Source organism: Ambystoma mexicanum, chromosome 1p (genome assembly GCF_040938575.1).
Source record: "Ambystoma mexicanum isolate Mex_15411 chromosome 1p, UKY_AmexF1_1, whole genome shotgun sequence".
Lineage (NCBI taxonomy): Eukaryota > Metazoa > Chordata > Amphibia > Caudata > Ambystomatidae > Ambystoma > Ambystoma mexicanum.
Window position 1 is genome coordinate 791290890 of NC_090921.1, and position 14662 is coordinate 791305551.

The 14662-nt window shown below is 44.8% G+C and overlaps 1 protein-coding gene across 1 annotated transcript in view; it reads left to right on the forward strand.

Moving 5' to 3' along the window:
* LOC138512237 (cytochrome P450 2B1-like) overlaps positions 1-14662 on the forward strand; it is a 173136-nt gene that overhangs the window by 16316 nt on the left and 142158 nt on the right. The window contains exon 2 of the mRNA XM_069627679.1: positions 2438-2600. Within this exon, the coding sequence (XP_069483780.1) occupies positions 2438-2600 (163 nt within the window). The remainder of the gene's footprint in view (positions 1-2437; positions 2601-14662) is intronic.

The following is a 14662-nucleotide window of genomic DNA, read 5'->3' on the forward strand; positions in this document are numbered from 1 at the left end:
TCAGCCCTGATCCACTATCATCCATAATATCTAGCATTGCTGTTTGTAAATCGAGTATAGCAGTCTCTGTCCCATGTGCAGTCCTAAAACTGGACTGTCGCTGGTGTAGAATGCTTGATTTCTCGAAATACTGTTGGAGCTGAATAGCCGCCACCTTATCAACTACCTTCAGCAGAAATTGGACACTGGTGATAGGTCTGTAGTTGGAGTATACTGTGGGGTCTAGATTTGCATTTTTAAGTAGAGGGGTAACTGTGACACTTTTCAAGAGGTCAGGCACATCATTATCTAAAAAAAGAGGCATTTGTAAAATGAGTCAGAAAAATATCTAAATATTGTAAAACAATTTTTGAGGGGAGAATGTCCATCTGAAAAGTAGTAGGGCACATTTCCTTGCAAATTTTAATAAGAGAGTCCATTGTAATAGTCTGAAATGAGAAAGGGGGATTAACATAGGATTGAGATTGAGAGGTAGAACCCTGAGCAATAAAATTACTATTGGTCTCTTTTGCATTGGCAATCATGCGTTGCGCTTTATACACTTTATCTGAAAAAGCTTTTTGTACTGCTTCACAATCCACATTATTCAGAATAATGTGTTTTATTTGGGCTTTTACTTTTTCCAACGATTTAACAATCTCAAATAATTTCTTGGTGTCATTGGCAGAATTGGAAATTTGGGAGTTAAAAAGACCCTTTTTTCCTGCAAGATTTCTGTCCGGTAGCGTTTCTCTAAAACCTTCAATTTCTGTTTTTTTCCCTAGGGATTGACCTTTAATCCACGACCAGATGCGGTGTGTACCATTTTTGGCTATATTCTCTCTCCCTGACTTTTTTCTCTTTCAGAGATGCACTTTCATCAAGTAATTCGCAAGTACTTTGAGCATACTTAGGTGCTAGTATAGTAGGTGGGTCATGATCTGATGTAGAAGTCATCAATTTGTTTATGTATTTCTGTAACTCATCAGGTGTAAGTTTATTAAAATTCCTACTAGTGACTGTTTGCAGTTTATTAGATTTCTAAGATTCCTTTTTAGGGAGAAGTAACTCGAAGGTCATTGTGTAATGGTCTCACCAGACACAAGGTTTAATACCAAGAAGTTGTAGGTGCACATTGCTGGCTGCAACCCAATCAAGGGTGTTGCCATGTATCAGCTAAACTGTGATAGGTTAGATTTGTAATAAAAACTGGAGAGCTTCCTTTGGAAAGGGTTTTGGGGGTTTCTAAATCATCCCCTGTAAAGGTGATATGCCCAGCCTAATTCCTATTCTGGTGAATCTAAAGATGGCCAGATTTAATCTGGGCAATTGGGTGGGTGGTACGTAAGGGGATTCACTCTTAGGTTATGCCAGCTGCACATTTAGGAGCACTGATGCCTGAACAAATAAGTGGGATTTGAAAACATCACCTTTAGTGGGTTGTGGATTTTGTAATTCAGAACTGTTTTAATAGCAGTCCATTAATACCCCAATCCATATGTAAATCTAGCATTAAAATCGACCATATAGGCACTTGGTATTCAGAAGGATAAGGAATGTGTTGCTTAACTCTCCTCCTTGGCTGTTATGGTAAATTTAGGTTGCGAGCGCAACATGCAATGTTATTTGTATGACCTTGCTTCATTGCAGTGCCGTCATTTTTGTATGCAAATTCTTGTTTCCATTACAATGGTACCTATATGTGTGATATTGGAACATACATGCTGTCCCACAGGTTCATGACAGCACTGCACACTAATTGCTGTGCTGTAAACACAGCAATGTTTTAGTTTCTTTTGTATGGTAACCTTTTTGTATATGTTTTTGCACTATTGTATGTGTTGTGTGAATAATGACAAAAGGAATCAAAATGATGAAATAATTGTTTGAAAAAATAGTTTACAAGCTAAATAATAAATGCTCTGTAAACCTGATCTACAAAATTGCTATTGTATTTGTATGATGATACCAGCAGATATACAGTCAACTTTGTTAAGGTTGCGAATGGGCTATTTAATGAAAGCTCCCACCAAATAATTGGCCGAAAAACTCAAAAAATTTACATTAATTAATGTGAGTGTGGAAATATATGTGGCAGGGCCCCCCCCCCCCCCCCTGTTTCATAATGCATTAAGCCCAGAGTCCTCCCGCTAACCGGGCTGTCCCTCCAAGTACCCCTTCTCAAAAGGAATGGGCGGGCGTGGTGGGGAAAGATGTTTGCCATGGTGGGGTTCTCTGAAACCAATAACATTGCTCTGTGGGTTTTGCACCCGCTAAATTTGTGTGTAACCGGATCATTGTCTTAACAGTGGGTCTGACCCAGCCAATGAGTACCATTCAGGTGCATCATGAGAGCATGCATTTTGAATACCAGGAAATCTTTCTGTATATAGGAATTTGGATTATTTGTATTTGCTACTTTTCTCAATGAAACCTTTGGGATTCTCTCTCTTCTAAGATGCAAAAAAAATATGGCGACATGAGCACCATCTTTTTGGGCCGCACCCCCATCATTCTCCTCAACAGTTACCAGGTGGTGAAGGAGGCTTTGGTGCAGTCTGCCTTGGAGTTTGCCAGCCGGCCATCAATCCCTGTCCTCGAATGGATACTTCATGGCCTAGGTATGTACTAAGTGACCCTTCTTCTGAAGTTAAGGTGGTGGTGGTGGGCATTCAAGCTGTTGTGATGGAGATCTGGCCAGACTTAATCTGTATAACATATTGTTTCATGGACCCAGTCAATGTTAATTATGGTTACAGGGGGAAACATAAAGGCAGTGTGTGGTTTAGCCCAGCCTGGCTTAGTTATTGTTGTGCCGATATGATGTGATGTTAAGGCACAGTGCTGGGGTAATGAAGGTGCTTAAAAATACGGGAGTTTATTCATAGATGGCCCCCAGTCCCGTGCCCACCTCTATGGATGTAAATGTTGGACAGTCTGTTTTTTGGTTGAAGCAGGCAATGTTTTGTTGATTAGTGTAGTGAAGAGAGGGTCACAGGAATGCCCCCGTAATCCCCATGAACATAACGGCCCAAAGAGTCAAGAATGCACAAAGTCACTCACTATTCGGACAGCCCCCAGGAGCGCCAGTGACTGACACGTGTGCAGAGAAGTACTCTCTCAGACAGCCAGTCAAACCTTATCAAGTGAATGTCTTTATGTATACAGGTGCTTCAACAGTGGTCATAGACCCAAATGCCATGATGGATGACATTGACTAGATGCAGAGAAACCACTGTGTGACGTCATTAGTTACACTACAACATAGCCACGTTAGTCATGAAGTACACCTGCAACCATGCACAGCTTTACACACTCGTATACATGAAGAACATGCTTACACAGTTCTGTAGATAGAGGATGGATACATATACATACTGTCGAAGCTTTTATTATTTTTCTCATTAGCTAAGTGCAGAAATGCTGAACGCAAGGCAACAAAGAGATGCAGAGTAAGCTTGCAGATGCATATGGCAACTAACCCTATGGAACTACAGGATCATATAAGGAGCCTGGCAGGACCAATTAGGACTAACCTATAGGAAAGATAGCACTATATAAGGGTGCAGAAATCATAGAATAAGTATAATGAAAATCACATAAGGCCTTAAACTGCAGGACAAGAGACGAGGGAAGCAGAACCAGGCTGCCGATGCAGGAACAGAGACAAGCAGCACATTCCAAATCTAAACACGATAAGGGACCATCTGCAGAAAAACAGAATAAATCCTTATAATTGCAGACCAGAAGAGCTCGATTTCGTGGTCCTCAACCACGTGATGAAGCCGAGCTAGACAATGGGTATTCACCCACAGTGGGAAGACAAACAGTTCTCAGCAACCCAGCATGAAGTGAAACATGAACAAGTTAACAACGTTGCAACATGGGTCTAAATGTGTTTTTAAAAAGTTTGTAATAAACCCAAAACAAAAAAACAACATTGCAACATGGAGAGCACTCTCACTGGAACAAATGGAACTGCTAACAGATACATTGGGCACACAGTCATTCACATCATCTTGAAGAGATGCACAAAGGGCTGAGAACCGAACTGGGTCCCAGGCCTGAGGAAACCAGTTCCAGCCAATCAGGGGACAGAAATCCAGGGGTTGATGGCAGGGGACAAAGATCAATGGTAATCCTGTGACCCTGCAACAATGTAATAGATAGTTTCATGGGGATGGGGCAGGCTAGCCACCTGACATGGAATGGTCAATTGGGTAGGATGTATAAGGGCAATCCATAGTGTCTGCCACTCCGAGCACCCAATGAGTACATGTGATAGGTTTTTTGAGGAGGGCCCAGATTGTGACGCAATTCTGTATCAAAAAAGGCTGACATTACTTTGGAAATGATGACTGCAGAGATTTTCTGAATGTCATGTATGATTCCTGTCGGTTTTTGTAATAAACAACAGTTCTAACTTGCCCTTGCCTGAGTCCTCCGTTTGTTCTGGGGAAGGGTTGTTGGGCCATTGGGAGCTGAACGGGTAAGCTTGTAGTTACCCCCAGACCTCTGGCATATCAGACCTCACCAACAGTAGTTCCTGCGCTGGCTGGCTCTCCCGCGGTGAGCATGTACACAAAGGTGGAGGGAATGTTAGCGTCTCTAAACAGATGGAAAGATTATTTTCCACAAACAGGCCTTAAATGGGCTCCGGTATCTACACGTGGAGGGTAGTCATAAAGTACTGCATAGCGGGATGAAAGGGAACTCGCATTGGATGAAACCCCTCTGGGGTGGTCCAAAGTAGAGGTCTTTGGATGGTGTAGCCTGTCCTAGTAGTAATCAAAGACCAGGATTGCAGCAGAGAGGGGATCTTGTATGGGGTTGGATTGCAGAGATCATCCCTGATTGTGGTTGCGGAGTAGTGTCTAGATCGACTGCCATTGATTACTACTGCACATCAGGCCTCAGACACTACTTCAAGGGAACTATTAACCGTGGATGACCTAGCTTTAGCCTTATAAACTTAGCCTGTGTATTGGGGTTGTTATTTCGTAGAAAATAACATAAATAACATATTGGATGCAAAACATACGAATAAAATTGTGAGTGATAAAATAACACACCTACGAAAGCCGACAAGACTTTTTAATTACCAACCATATTCAGAATAGATGGCTTCCTTGATATGCCATTGACGGGGCATTATATGCCAGGGCTACAGCAGCATAAACAGCTTAAGTCTGTGGCAATGCCTTCATATGTTATCACAGCCATACATTGTCAGTTACTGCCATCTTATTTCTATTCTAGACTCATACATAATGTATAGGCATACTATTCTAAACCGAGCACCACATATCCCAGTGCTGCCAAACTATACTGAGTATTTTCTCTTATATGTGTGTACCTTCGTGTAAAGTCGGTTATAGCCCCACATGCTTGGTGTAGTCTCAATATGCCTCATATGTCCAGGTGATACCATGATATGCTAAGTGCAGTCGTAAGTGACCAAGGGCATCCATTTCATGTCAGTTAATGCCTCGTTTTCTTGGCACAGTCACCATAGCCAAGAAACAGTAGCTCATCTTCAAGTGCGGCCATCATAGGTCAAGTGCAATGTCGGATGTTGAAGCAATCCCATTCTATGCCAGATACAGCCTTCTATGACCGTAAGAGACATAAGTAGGTAACAGCAACACATGTCCAGGTGCTGCATTACATCCATGTTAAGTGCAGCCGTAAATGCTGTAATATTGCATTATAATGCTAGTTAGTGCTTTGTATACTCGTCACAGTCACTGTATGAAAGTAACACCATTATATGTTCAGGTGCTGCTATCATCATATGCCAAGTGCAGCCTCAAATTCCCATTAATGGCATCTAATGACAGTCAGTGCCTCATATGAATGATATAGTCATCATATGTGAGGTACAGCCTTTCATGTGTAGGTGCCACCATCACGACCTATCTTTCCCTGACATCACTCTTACCTCCTAGGGTCCCTTAAACTCCATTTAGTCACCACCATGCAATTCACCGACAAAAGGGAACATGTTTGTTTGGCTTATAGAATGGAGGAAAACATTGCAAATGCAACGTACTAGTTAAACTGCAAGATTAAAGATACCTCTGCACATTATAATGGTACAGTAAGTACATGGGAAGTTGCCTGTTCTGGAACCCTTTAACAGTGAGTTTACGGTATTGCGACAAGGCCTTGTGCACTACAAACCGGGTCTAAAATTTACAATTTCTATCCCTAGCATGTAGACCAACATTCCCCCTGTCATTTAGGAGATTATCATTCAGTTGCGTTTTTTTCTTTAAATTCAAATAAGTGTAGATGTGCTTTTCCCATTTATGAGTTCACATAATGGCAAGAAAAAACAGGAATAGGTGAGCAGCACTCGAATTGACATGGAGTTTGTTGGCATGTATGTAGTAGCAAGAGCTTAGTGACTCATTCAGTCAAGAACTCTACCCCTAATACAAGCCTTTCATCTTTAACATAAAGGCGAGGATTTTTAAAAGCTTGACATTGAAGATCTTTGTAAATTCCCTTTTGAAATACGCCAGGAAAACCTATGCCCTCCTTTGCATAAATGAGACGTAGCACTATGCTAGAAGTCATGGGTCAGCAACCTTTTGCACTCCCGATGTTTTGAACTACAACTCCCATCGCCCCTAACCAGCATAGTCAATGGCGAGGAGGTCATGGGGGGTCATAGTCCAGAGCATCTGGAGAGCCACAGGTTGCATATACGAATGTTAGTACTGAGCATTTCAAAGATGACTTGTATGTGTGATCTTGGAGATTAAGCTCACACGTTCTTATGTAGTTGGGGTAGGTCATTCCTGATAAAACATTCCTGAACAACCCATTCATGATAAAGAAAAGGTTTCAAGCAACCAAATACCTTAATATTTTTTACACCAACCACGTTGTTTTAGCTGCATAAGCATGTGGCAATAGCACTGCCTTATCAAACTGTTTTTACCAAACCTTTCCATATTTTAACAGTTCAAAACACACACAGCTCTTGCCACGGATGCTCTCCTGTGCTTATGAGACTGCCCCACCTCTATTCCAAGACAGAAAGCTGGCTCTCGGAGCTGTGTTTTGCTTTCTTCCAATGCCACTGCTCTTGTGACCCATGCCTGACCGAGCCAAGGGTACCAAGCTGCTACATCTGGCGACGCTCACGTGATATCAATGGACTTTTTCATTTCTGGAATCCCTGACTTGGTGGCAGGGTTTTAGCTTTATCATTTCTACCTCCTTTTTTCCCTTGGGTCTCAGGAATGTGCTGGTTGAGTTCCTATAGGATCTAGGGTTGTCTCTATACTCAGAGGATGGGTCTTTCTCCACTCAAAAATGGTTTCCACATAGGTGAAACAATCGCATGTATCAACTGCTCTAGATAAACTAATGGCCACGAGTCCAAGGTTCCTGGGTGATTGATTTCCCAGGCCAGTATCCACAAAGTCATGCCTCAAGGAGCTATGGCATTCCTGCGCACTTCTTTCCTTGGTGGAGTCGGTCGTCAGTGAAACTGGTCACCACTTGTGCTTCGGATGCATTTCTTCCTGGGATGGTGAGATGGTCTCCAGCAGTGGTTGGACCCCTCATGTCCCAAGGAGTCTGATGTTCTTCTCATTGGGAAGGTGTGTGGTTCCCCCCTCGTCCTCTGGGGGTTTCTAATGCATGGTCACTCCTCCTGCGACATTCTGGATAGAATTAACCCCCCTGCCCCCTTATCTGCTTATCTGTACGGTAAGTCTTGTACTCTTGAGGTCGAACTGATTGCTTGCTCACAGCCACTTCTTATGGATCCCTCCCTACTTGACCATGCTTGTGGATGGTGGGGTTGCCAAGGTGGCCATGTAATACCAGGTGGGTGGGTGATGCCTGACACAGGGGCAGGATGGGTAGAAACCCTTGGCAAACCCCACATTCTTCTGGTGAAGCTGAAGGAACCTGTCTTTTTGCCCCAGCAGCTGGGTACTGTTCCTTTTTAGACACACTTGTGAGCACCCATAGAGAATCAGTACATTCCCTCTCCGGGAACATGTTTGTCAGAAATGATCAATATTCTTTCTTACCAAACATATACCTTATTGTAAAAATAAGAGGCCTAAGTTGTATGAGAAAAGAAGCTGCAAGTGAGAGCAAACTTATGCTCATTGGCACCTCCCAAGGGCCCAGCATTTGGAGAAGGCATCCAGTCCACCAAGCAGCTTTAGAACAAAAATAGTGAAGAGCTGCAGAGTCCCAAGCAAGCACCTCTGCACCATGACTCCCAGAGAGTTAAAAGCCCAGGTGGGAACTCCATGTTTTAATACCTTGTGCCATATATCTGTAGTGTGGAAATCCATGGAACACCATGCAAGTGGGTAGTCATGCTCAGCAAATTCAAAGGCCCCAGTCCCATTTCCATGCATGTAAAAGCATTACCCTTGTTATCTGGCGCATTAGCGGCCCACCAAAGGAAAGGGGATTCAGAACCCTGTGGGTGTTTAGAGTCTGAGTAGGAGAGCGTTTTCAGTAAGCTGGAGGGGCACAAGGGAGCACAGAATGTTGGAACAGGTGGAAGGAACAAAGCTAGTGGTGATCAGGATAGAGGAGAGTGAAAAATGTCAGAAAGAGTGGTAGAGGACATCAGGAGAATTTCGAGAGATTTCAGGAGAAAATGGTAGACATCATCGGAAAGAGTTCCTAGTCTAGCCGGACCCATGCATGAATGGGAGGACTTTTGCTTTGACCTTTTTCTTTTTGCGATACCAACCTCAGGGCGGCTGTGACATTAGACCACCCAGAAACAACACTGGGGTTAATGTGAACAACCCTTAGAGAAGCAGAATCCTAATAAAATTAAAGCCAACATCTCTGTATATGTTCTTGCATTCTAAAGTTTAGCTTGATGCAGGGTCGGACTGGTCCATAGAATTGTCTCGGGCACCAATGAAAAAGTGGCCCACAGTTTTCAAATGGCTATTCATTCCTTTTGTGACAATATCTCCATGGTACCCAAGGGGGAGTTTTTGATAAAACGTGATGTAAATTATGCATTTTAGAGAATATTTCCTCAGCAACACTGGTCAAACTATTAGCTGCTTAGTAAAGTAACTCATAAAATTGGCCCAAACTGGCTAAATAAAGTGGCCCACTGAGACCTAAAAAACTGGCCCACACAAACGCTAGTCTGAGCATGGCTTGATGTATCCATCTGAGAAAATCCTACATCAAAGAACCGTGGAGAGACCGATTTGTGCAGGCTTTTTCTTTATCCTTGTTCCATTTGTAACATACCCTAGCCTGAACCTCCAATCCTGTCTTTCTGGTGTAGCCTTCCTGTATCCAAGGGATATAGAGTCGGAATTCTCTGCCACTTTTTTTCAGGCATATATCACCCCTGACATGCTTCAGGTTGTCTGTGTCACTGTATGGTCCCTGCCAGCTCCTCTATTCATGATTTCTACTCTTGCTTGGAATCCCAACCAGGTCCTTCTCTCTGTGAGGTGGCCCATAGTCTACCTCTGTCTGTGCACTGGCCTTTGAGACTGGGTCACGGGCCTGACTCGGGTTAAGGGGGACCTGGGACCCCTCCCGACCTAGGACAGGAGGCTTCCTGGGTGCAAGCCAGAGACACCCTTGTCTCAAAGCTAGGGAAGGGGAGTGTGGGGAGAGAAGGGAGGGGGTCAGTACTTTACTCCCATCTTGTCCAATGACTGCAAATGCTGATACCACCCCCTGTCAAACAATGTCTCCATACTCTCCTCTCCCTCCTTCCCGCCTGCTCTTTCTTCTCCCTCTTTCACCTCTGCTCTCATTCCCCCATACCAATGTCTCTACTCTCTCTTCTCCCTCCATCCATCCTCTCGCGTCTCTCCCTTCACCTCCACTGTCACATCTCCTTCTTCACCTACCCTACATGTTTACCTCTGCTCCTTTCACATTGCTCTCTTCTCCCTCCTTAACCTCCATTCTCACTTCTCCCTCCTTTGCCTCTGCTGTCCATGCGTCCCATATTCCCTTTTTGCCTAACTGCTGCACACTATCCCTCTCACTGAGTCACAGTTGACTGTGTTCTGTGTGTGCGCAACTAATGCCGGTGAATTGCTTCCAAGACAGTCTGTCCTTGCTGTCTATTGCTGCCCTGGGGAGGAGGAGGGGTTAAAACCCCTAAGGAAGCATGGAGCGCAGCGGAGTCAGCGGAGCCACAGTTAACACAGTTTACGGCAGGGTACGCCGCGCTGACCATCAGCTGCTGCAAGGAACTTCGTGAATGGGACCCAATGGATTCGGAGGGAGATATGCTGCGAGGAAGAACGAGACTCCAGACACATGTGCAAGGTGAGAGTTTCCACCCGCCTGTAACCCTTTGCAGCGAATCTGTTACGGCTTCTCCTCCCGTTCCCTGATTCATGCCCTTGATGAAGGCGGTCCCTACTGCACCGCTACCTCCTCCGGTTCGTGGTGATTTACATTAAGTGAGGCCCACTTCTACACCTTTATTTACGGCTTCAGTGTCCCAGCTATCGGCATCAAGGCGTGACGTGACAGATGACAAGATGAAGGGCGTGGAGCGGGGATCTCCGTATAGCGTGGGCATGGCACTGACAAACTCTGTGCCCAGGAAGGAAACTCTTACATTTGATCTTTCCAAGCAAATGACCCTATAATGACCCCTAACAGTAGAACAGTCCATCAAGTTGCAAAACAGACTGTGACATGGCTAGCGGAGACCAGACGAGCAATGATGGAATCAATTCTGGATTCTCAAAAAATTGATTTAAAGCTTGCTGAACACTAGAGAGACAGGCGCTCCTGACCATTTTTGTGAGCGGGCCAGAATACCATGGATGAGCCCAAAGGGATCTCGCCCCCAACAGCCTGCCCAACCACAGGCGAAAAGCTCATTAGAAAGTGAGAATTGTATTCAGTCTCTGGCTACTCTGCTCCCTATTAACCAGCCCATCGCTGTATTAGATTAATCATCTAGTGAGCGGTTGGAAGAGCCTGGACGGAAACAGAGAAACAAGATTATTGCTTTCTTGACAGCCACCTCTACACAGGATATCATCCTGATGGATACAGTGGTAGAAGAGCAGCAAGGCTCGATTAAACCCCCCTACCCGAGAAGGCATTGATGTCCACGCCCCAGATGACGGACAAGTGTGATTCCAACTTTTCAATTCTTGGGAAAAGCAGAAGACCAACAGACCAGCTCTTATAAATCAGCAGAAGAAACTTAATAATCCACCTAAAAAAAAGAAGCCCAAAAGAATGTCTCCAGAGCCTTCATACACAATTATGAAAGGACCACAATCTATGGTGTGCTCTAATTGCACGATGAGCAAGGAGGTGAGAAAGGAGGCCATTGTCCCACTTCTCTCCGATAATGTGCACAGTAGTAATGCGCCCTTGCCTATACAGGCGGATGAGCCTGTCAGCCTTTTGGATCTCGCTCATAGCCACTCGATGGCCTCGATGGAGTATTCCACTTATTCTGTTGAATCAACAGAAGAAACGCTGGCCATTAAAGGGGCTCAGGCGGAGAGTCAGCATGCAAACGTGACCAGCAAATCTGTGCCCTTCACCTGTCGCGCTATTCTCAAGCCCAAGCAGGCAGTTTTGGTTCATTCAGAGGAGGAGCACTACTTGACGTTAGCAGAGCATCGCCAATTGGTGGAAAAGAGCAAGATCTCGGATAATAGCCCTCCTTTCATACCAGCTTCAGCCAGCAGGCCTCAAGGGAGAAATCCGGGCCTTGTAGTGGCAGACATCAACTGGAGCCCCTTCTATTCCAGTGGAGAATCTTGATCATATGAATGATTGTCTAATATTAAATAGATCTAATGTAATGATCTTACTGCATCATGTTCCCGATCCGTGATCTATAAAATCTAGAGACCTTCTGGTTTTGGAATTCACTGAAGGGTCGAGATTTGATTACGTAAGATTGCATGTGAGAGCGCAATCCATTTGGGAAAGGATATGGAGTGCAGCCCCCTTATTTTGGTCACTGAACTTTGAGCTCACGCAAGTTGAAATTCATAAACAAAAAAATAGGAAAATCTGACAGTCAAAATCGAAGGTTACTTTTGGAGGATGTAGCAAACACTCACCGGTGTTACCATCGTCTAGGCTCTCGGGAAAACCGGATACAGGGATCCCTCATAGACCTCGATCAAGCCAGTTCAGATGCAAATTAAATTTGATCGACCATTGAAAATTACCTTCTCCCGGATGCCCAATGAAGCTCAAAGAGTAGAATATGATAACGCTCATCTCGTGATATCAGCAGAAGACGAAGACTGGTCATGGATCCACTCGGATTTGACTACCTCAAATAAACATTAGGTTAAGGGGGGTCATGAAATGCACTCTGTTCTGATGGGATCCTGGAATACTAGGGGCTTTCTTCACTTAATGAATGAGACACTCATGGATTGGTCTCCCTTTCATAAACTACTCTTCAAGAAACCTGGCTATGTGAACCTCCCTTGGCTGATAACTATACAGTATTTTTAAATCATGCCCAAAAGGGAGCTAAGGGGAGACCTTTTTCGGGATTGATGATCCTCATTAAAAAATCTCTATCTTTGGAAATAGTGAGGCACATTATGCCCAATCCCTGGGTGCAGGCCTTAACAGTTAAATGGTCTTTTGGTGTGGGAAACAAGTTCTCAGTGATTGCATTTGTTAATTTATATCTGAACCACCTGATACACATCGACCCCTCCTGCTAGCCCAGGAACGCCATCGCAACTTAGCCCTAGATAACGCCAAACAGGCATATAGAGCGATGCACACCAATCTGTATGAGATGGGTGACAAAGCTAGCAAACTATTGGCATGGCTAGAACGAAGAGATGATGGCCACCGTCAGGTCAGGGAAATCAAAACAGATAGCTCAGAACTATTACAAACTGATTGCGACATTGCGGATGGGCTTGCATCCTATAATGCAGAACTTTATAAACCCCCAGTAGATCCTGGGGTGACGACGCTGCTTGAGGGGATCACACTCCCTCAGTTAAGCACCACACAATCAGCCCTCCTTGAAAAGGACATAACAGAAGATGAAGTGGTTGTAGCCATTTCGCAACTGCAGTCAGGGAAAACACTGGGGCCGAATGGCTTCCCTGTCGACATATGGAAAAGGCTGGTAGGGAACGAGATAGCCCCACACCTACTTAGAATGTTCATACACTGCAAGGAGCAAGGGATCTTACCACCTGACCTGAGGAAATCTAACATAATCGTGATTCCCAAAGCAGAAAAACCCCCAGAAAGATGCAGCTCATACAGGCCGATTTCCCTAATCAACAGCGAGACCAAAATCCTGGCAAAAGTGCTAGCGAACAGATTACAAAAAGTGATAGCCTCGCTAATACACCCGGACCAATGCGGATTAATGCTGCAGAGGTCCACACGCACGAACCTCTGCAGACTTCACCTAGCACTAGAAAGGGCCCACACCCTTCAAGAATCTCTCGCCCTCCTAGCGATTGACTTTGAAAAAGCCTTTGATTCTGCCTTCTGGGACGGCCAATGGGGAATTATGCATCAAATGGGATTTGGGGAAAAATTCATTGTCTGGGTACAACTCCTATACAGCTCTCCAGAGACAGAGGTAAAGGTGAATGGTTGGCCCTCGAGAGCCTTCCAACTGGGTAAGATAACAAGACGAGGCTGCCCCCTATGGGCAATGCTCTTTGCGATAATAATTGAACCACTAGCTATATTACTAAGAGACACGCCGTCATGGATGGGCTTCAGTTGGCGGGTGGGCCGGGAAGATAGTTTCCTTATATGCTGACGACCTCCTGATATACTTAGGGAACCCAACTGTCTCTTGTCCTGTGGTTACGAACCTACTGAAACAATATGGACCGTTCAGTGGTCTAAAGGTAAACTGGTCCAAATCTATACTCTTCCCAGTTAAAGGTGCAGGTGATGCCATCCCAGATGACTGCCCATACCCTGTCAAATAGGCCATTTCCGTTACCTGGGCATCCAGATCACGACTAACCTTACAGAATATGTGAACAGGAACCTGCATCCGATAACGGACAGATTCATAGAAGATGTGCGCCACTGGGCTCTGCTTCCACTGACTCTACTGGGGAGAGCAGCGATGTTTAAGATGAGGGATCTGCCTCGATATTTATACATTTTGCAAAATGCCTCGCTCCATGTATCAGCCCTTGAATTTCACAAAATGGACCCCACTCTTAGACAACTTCTATGGGACGCAGGGCACCCGCGAATAGTGCTGCAGACACTTCAACGCTCGATTTGGGAGGGCGGCATTGGGCTACCACACCTGCAGGCTTACTACTGGGCTAGTCAAATGACAGTGGCCAACGACATACTACATGAGGGCAGAGACCTACCTCATGTTAAAGCAGCAATAGCCGCGATGCACGAGTCGTCCCCATTGGGAAGCCTCTATCAGACACTCAAACCTCCACTCCCATGCACCATGACAATACACACTGCACTGATTTGGAGAGAATCCCATAAATCTATTGGTTGGGACAAGAAGGTTACCCCAGTGCAAGCACTGTGGGAAATAGAAATCTCCCCAAACTGAGTAAACTTCTGTCCTGGCCGAATTGGGAAACACTTGGGATAACCAAAGTGGGGGATGTGATCATAAACGGGAAGCTGGCATCATTTGAAGACCTGGCGACTCGGTTCGGTCTTCCTAATAATGAGCGAT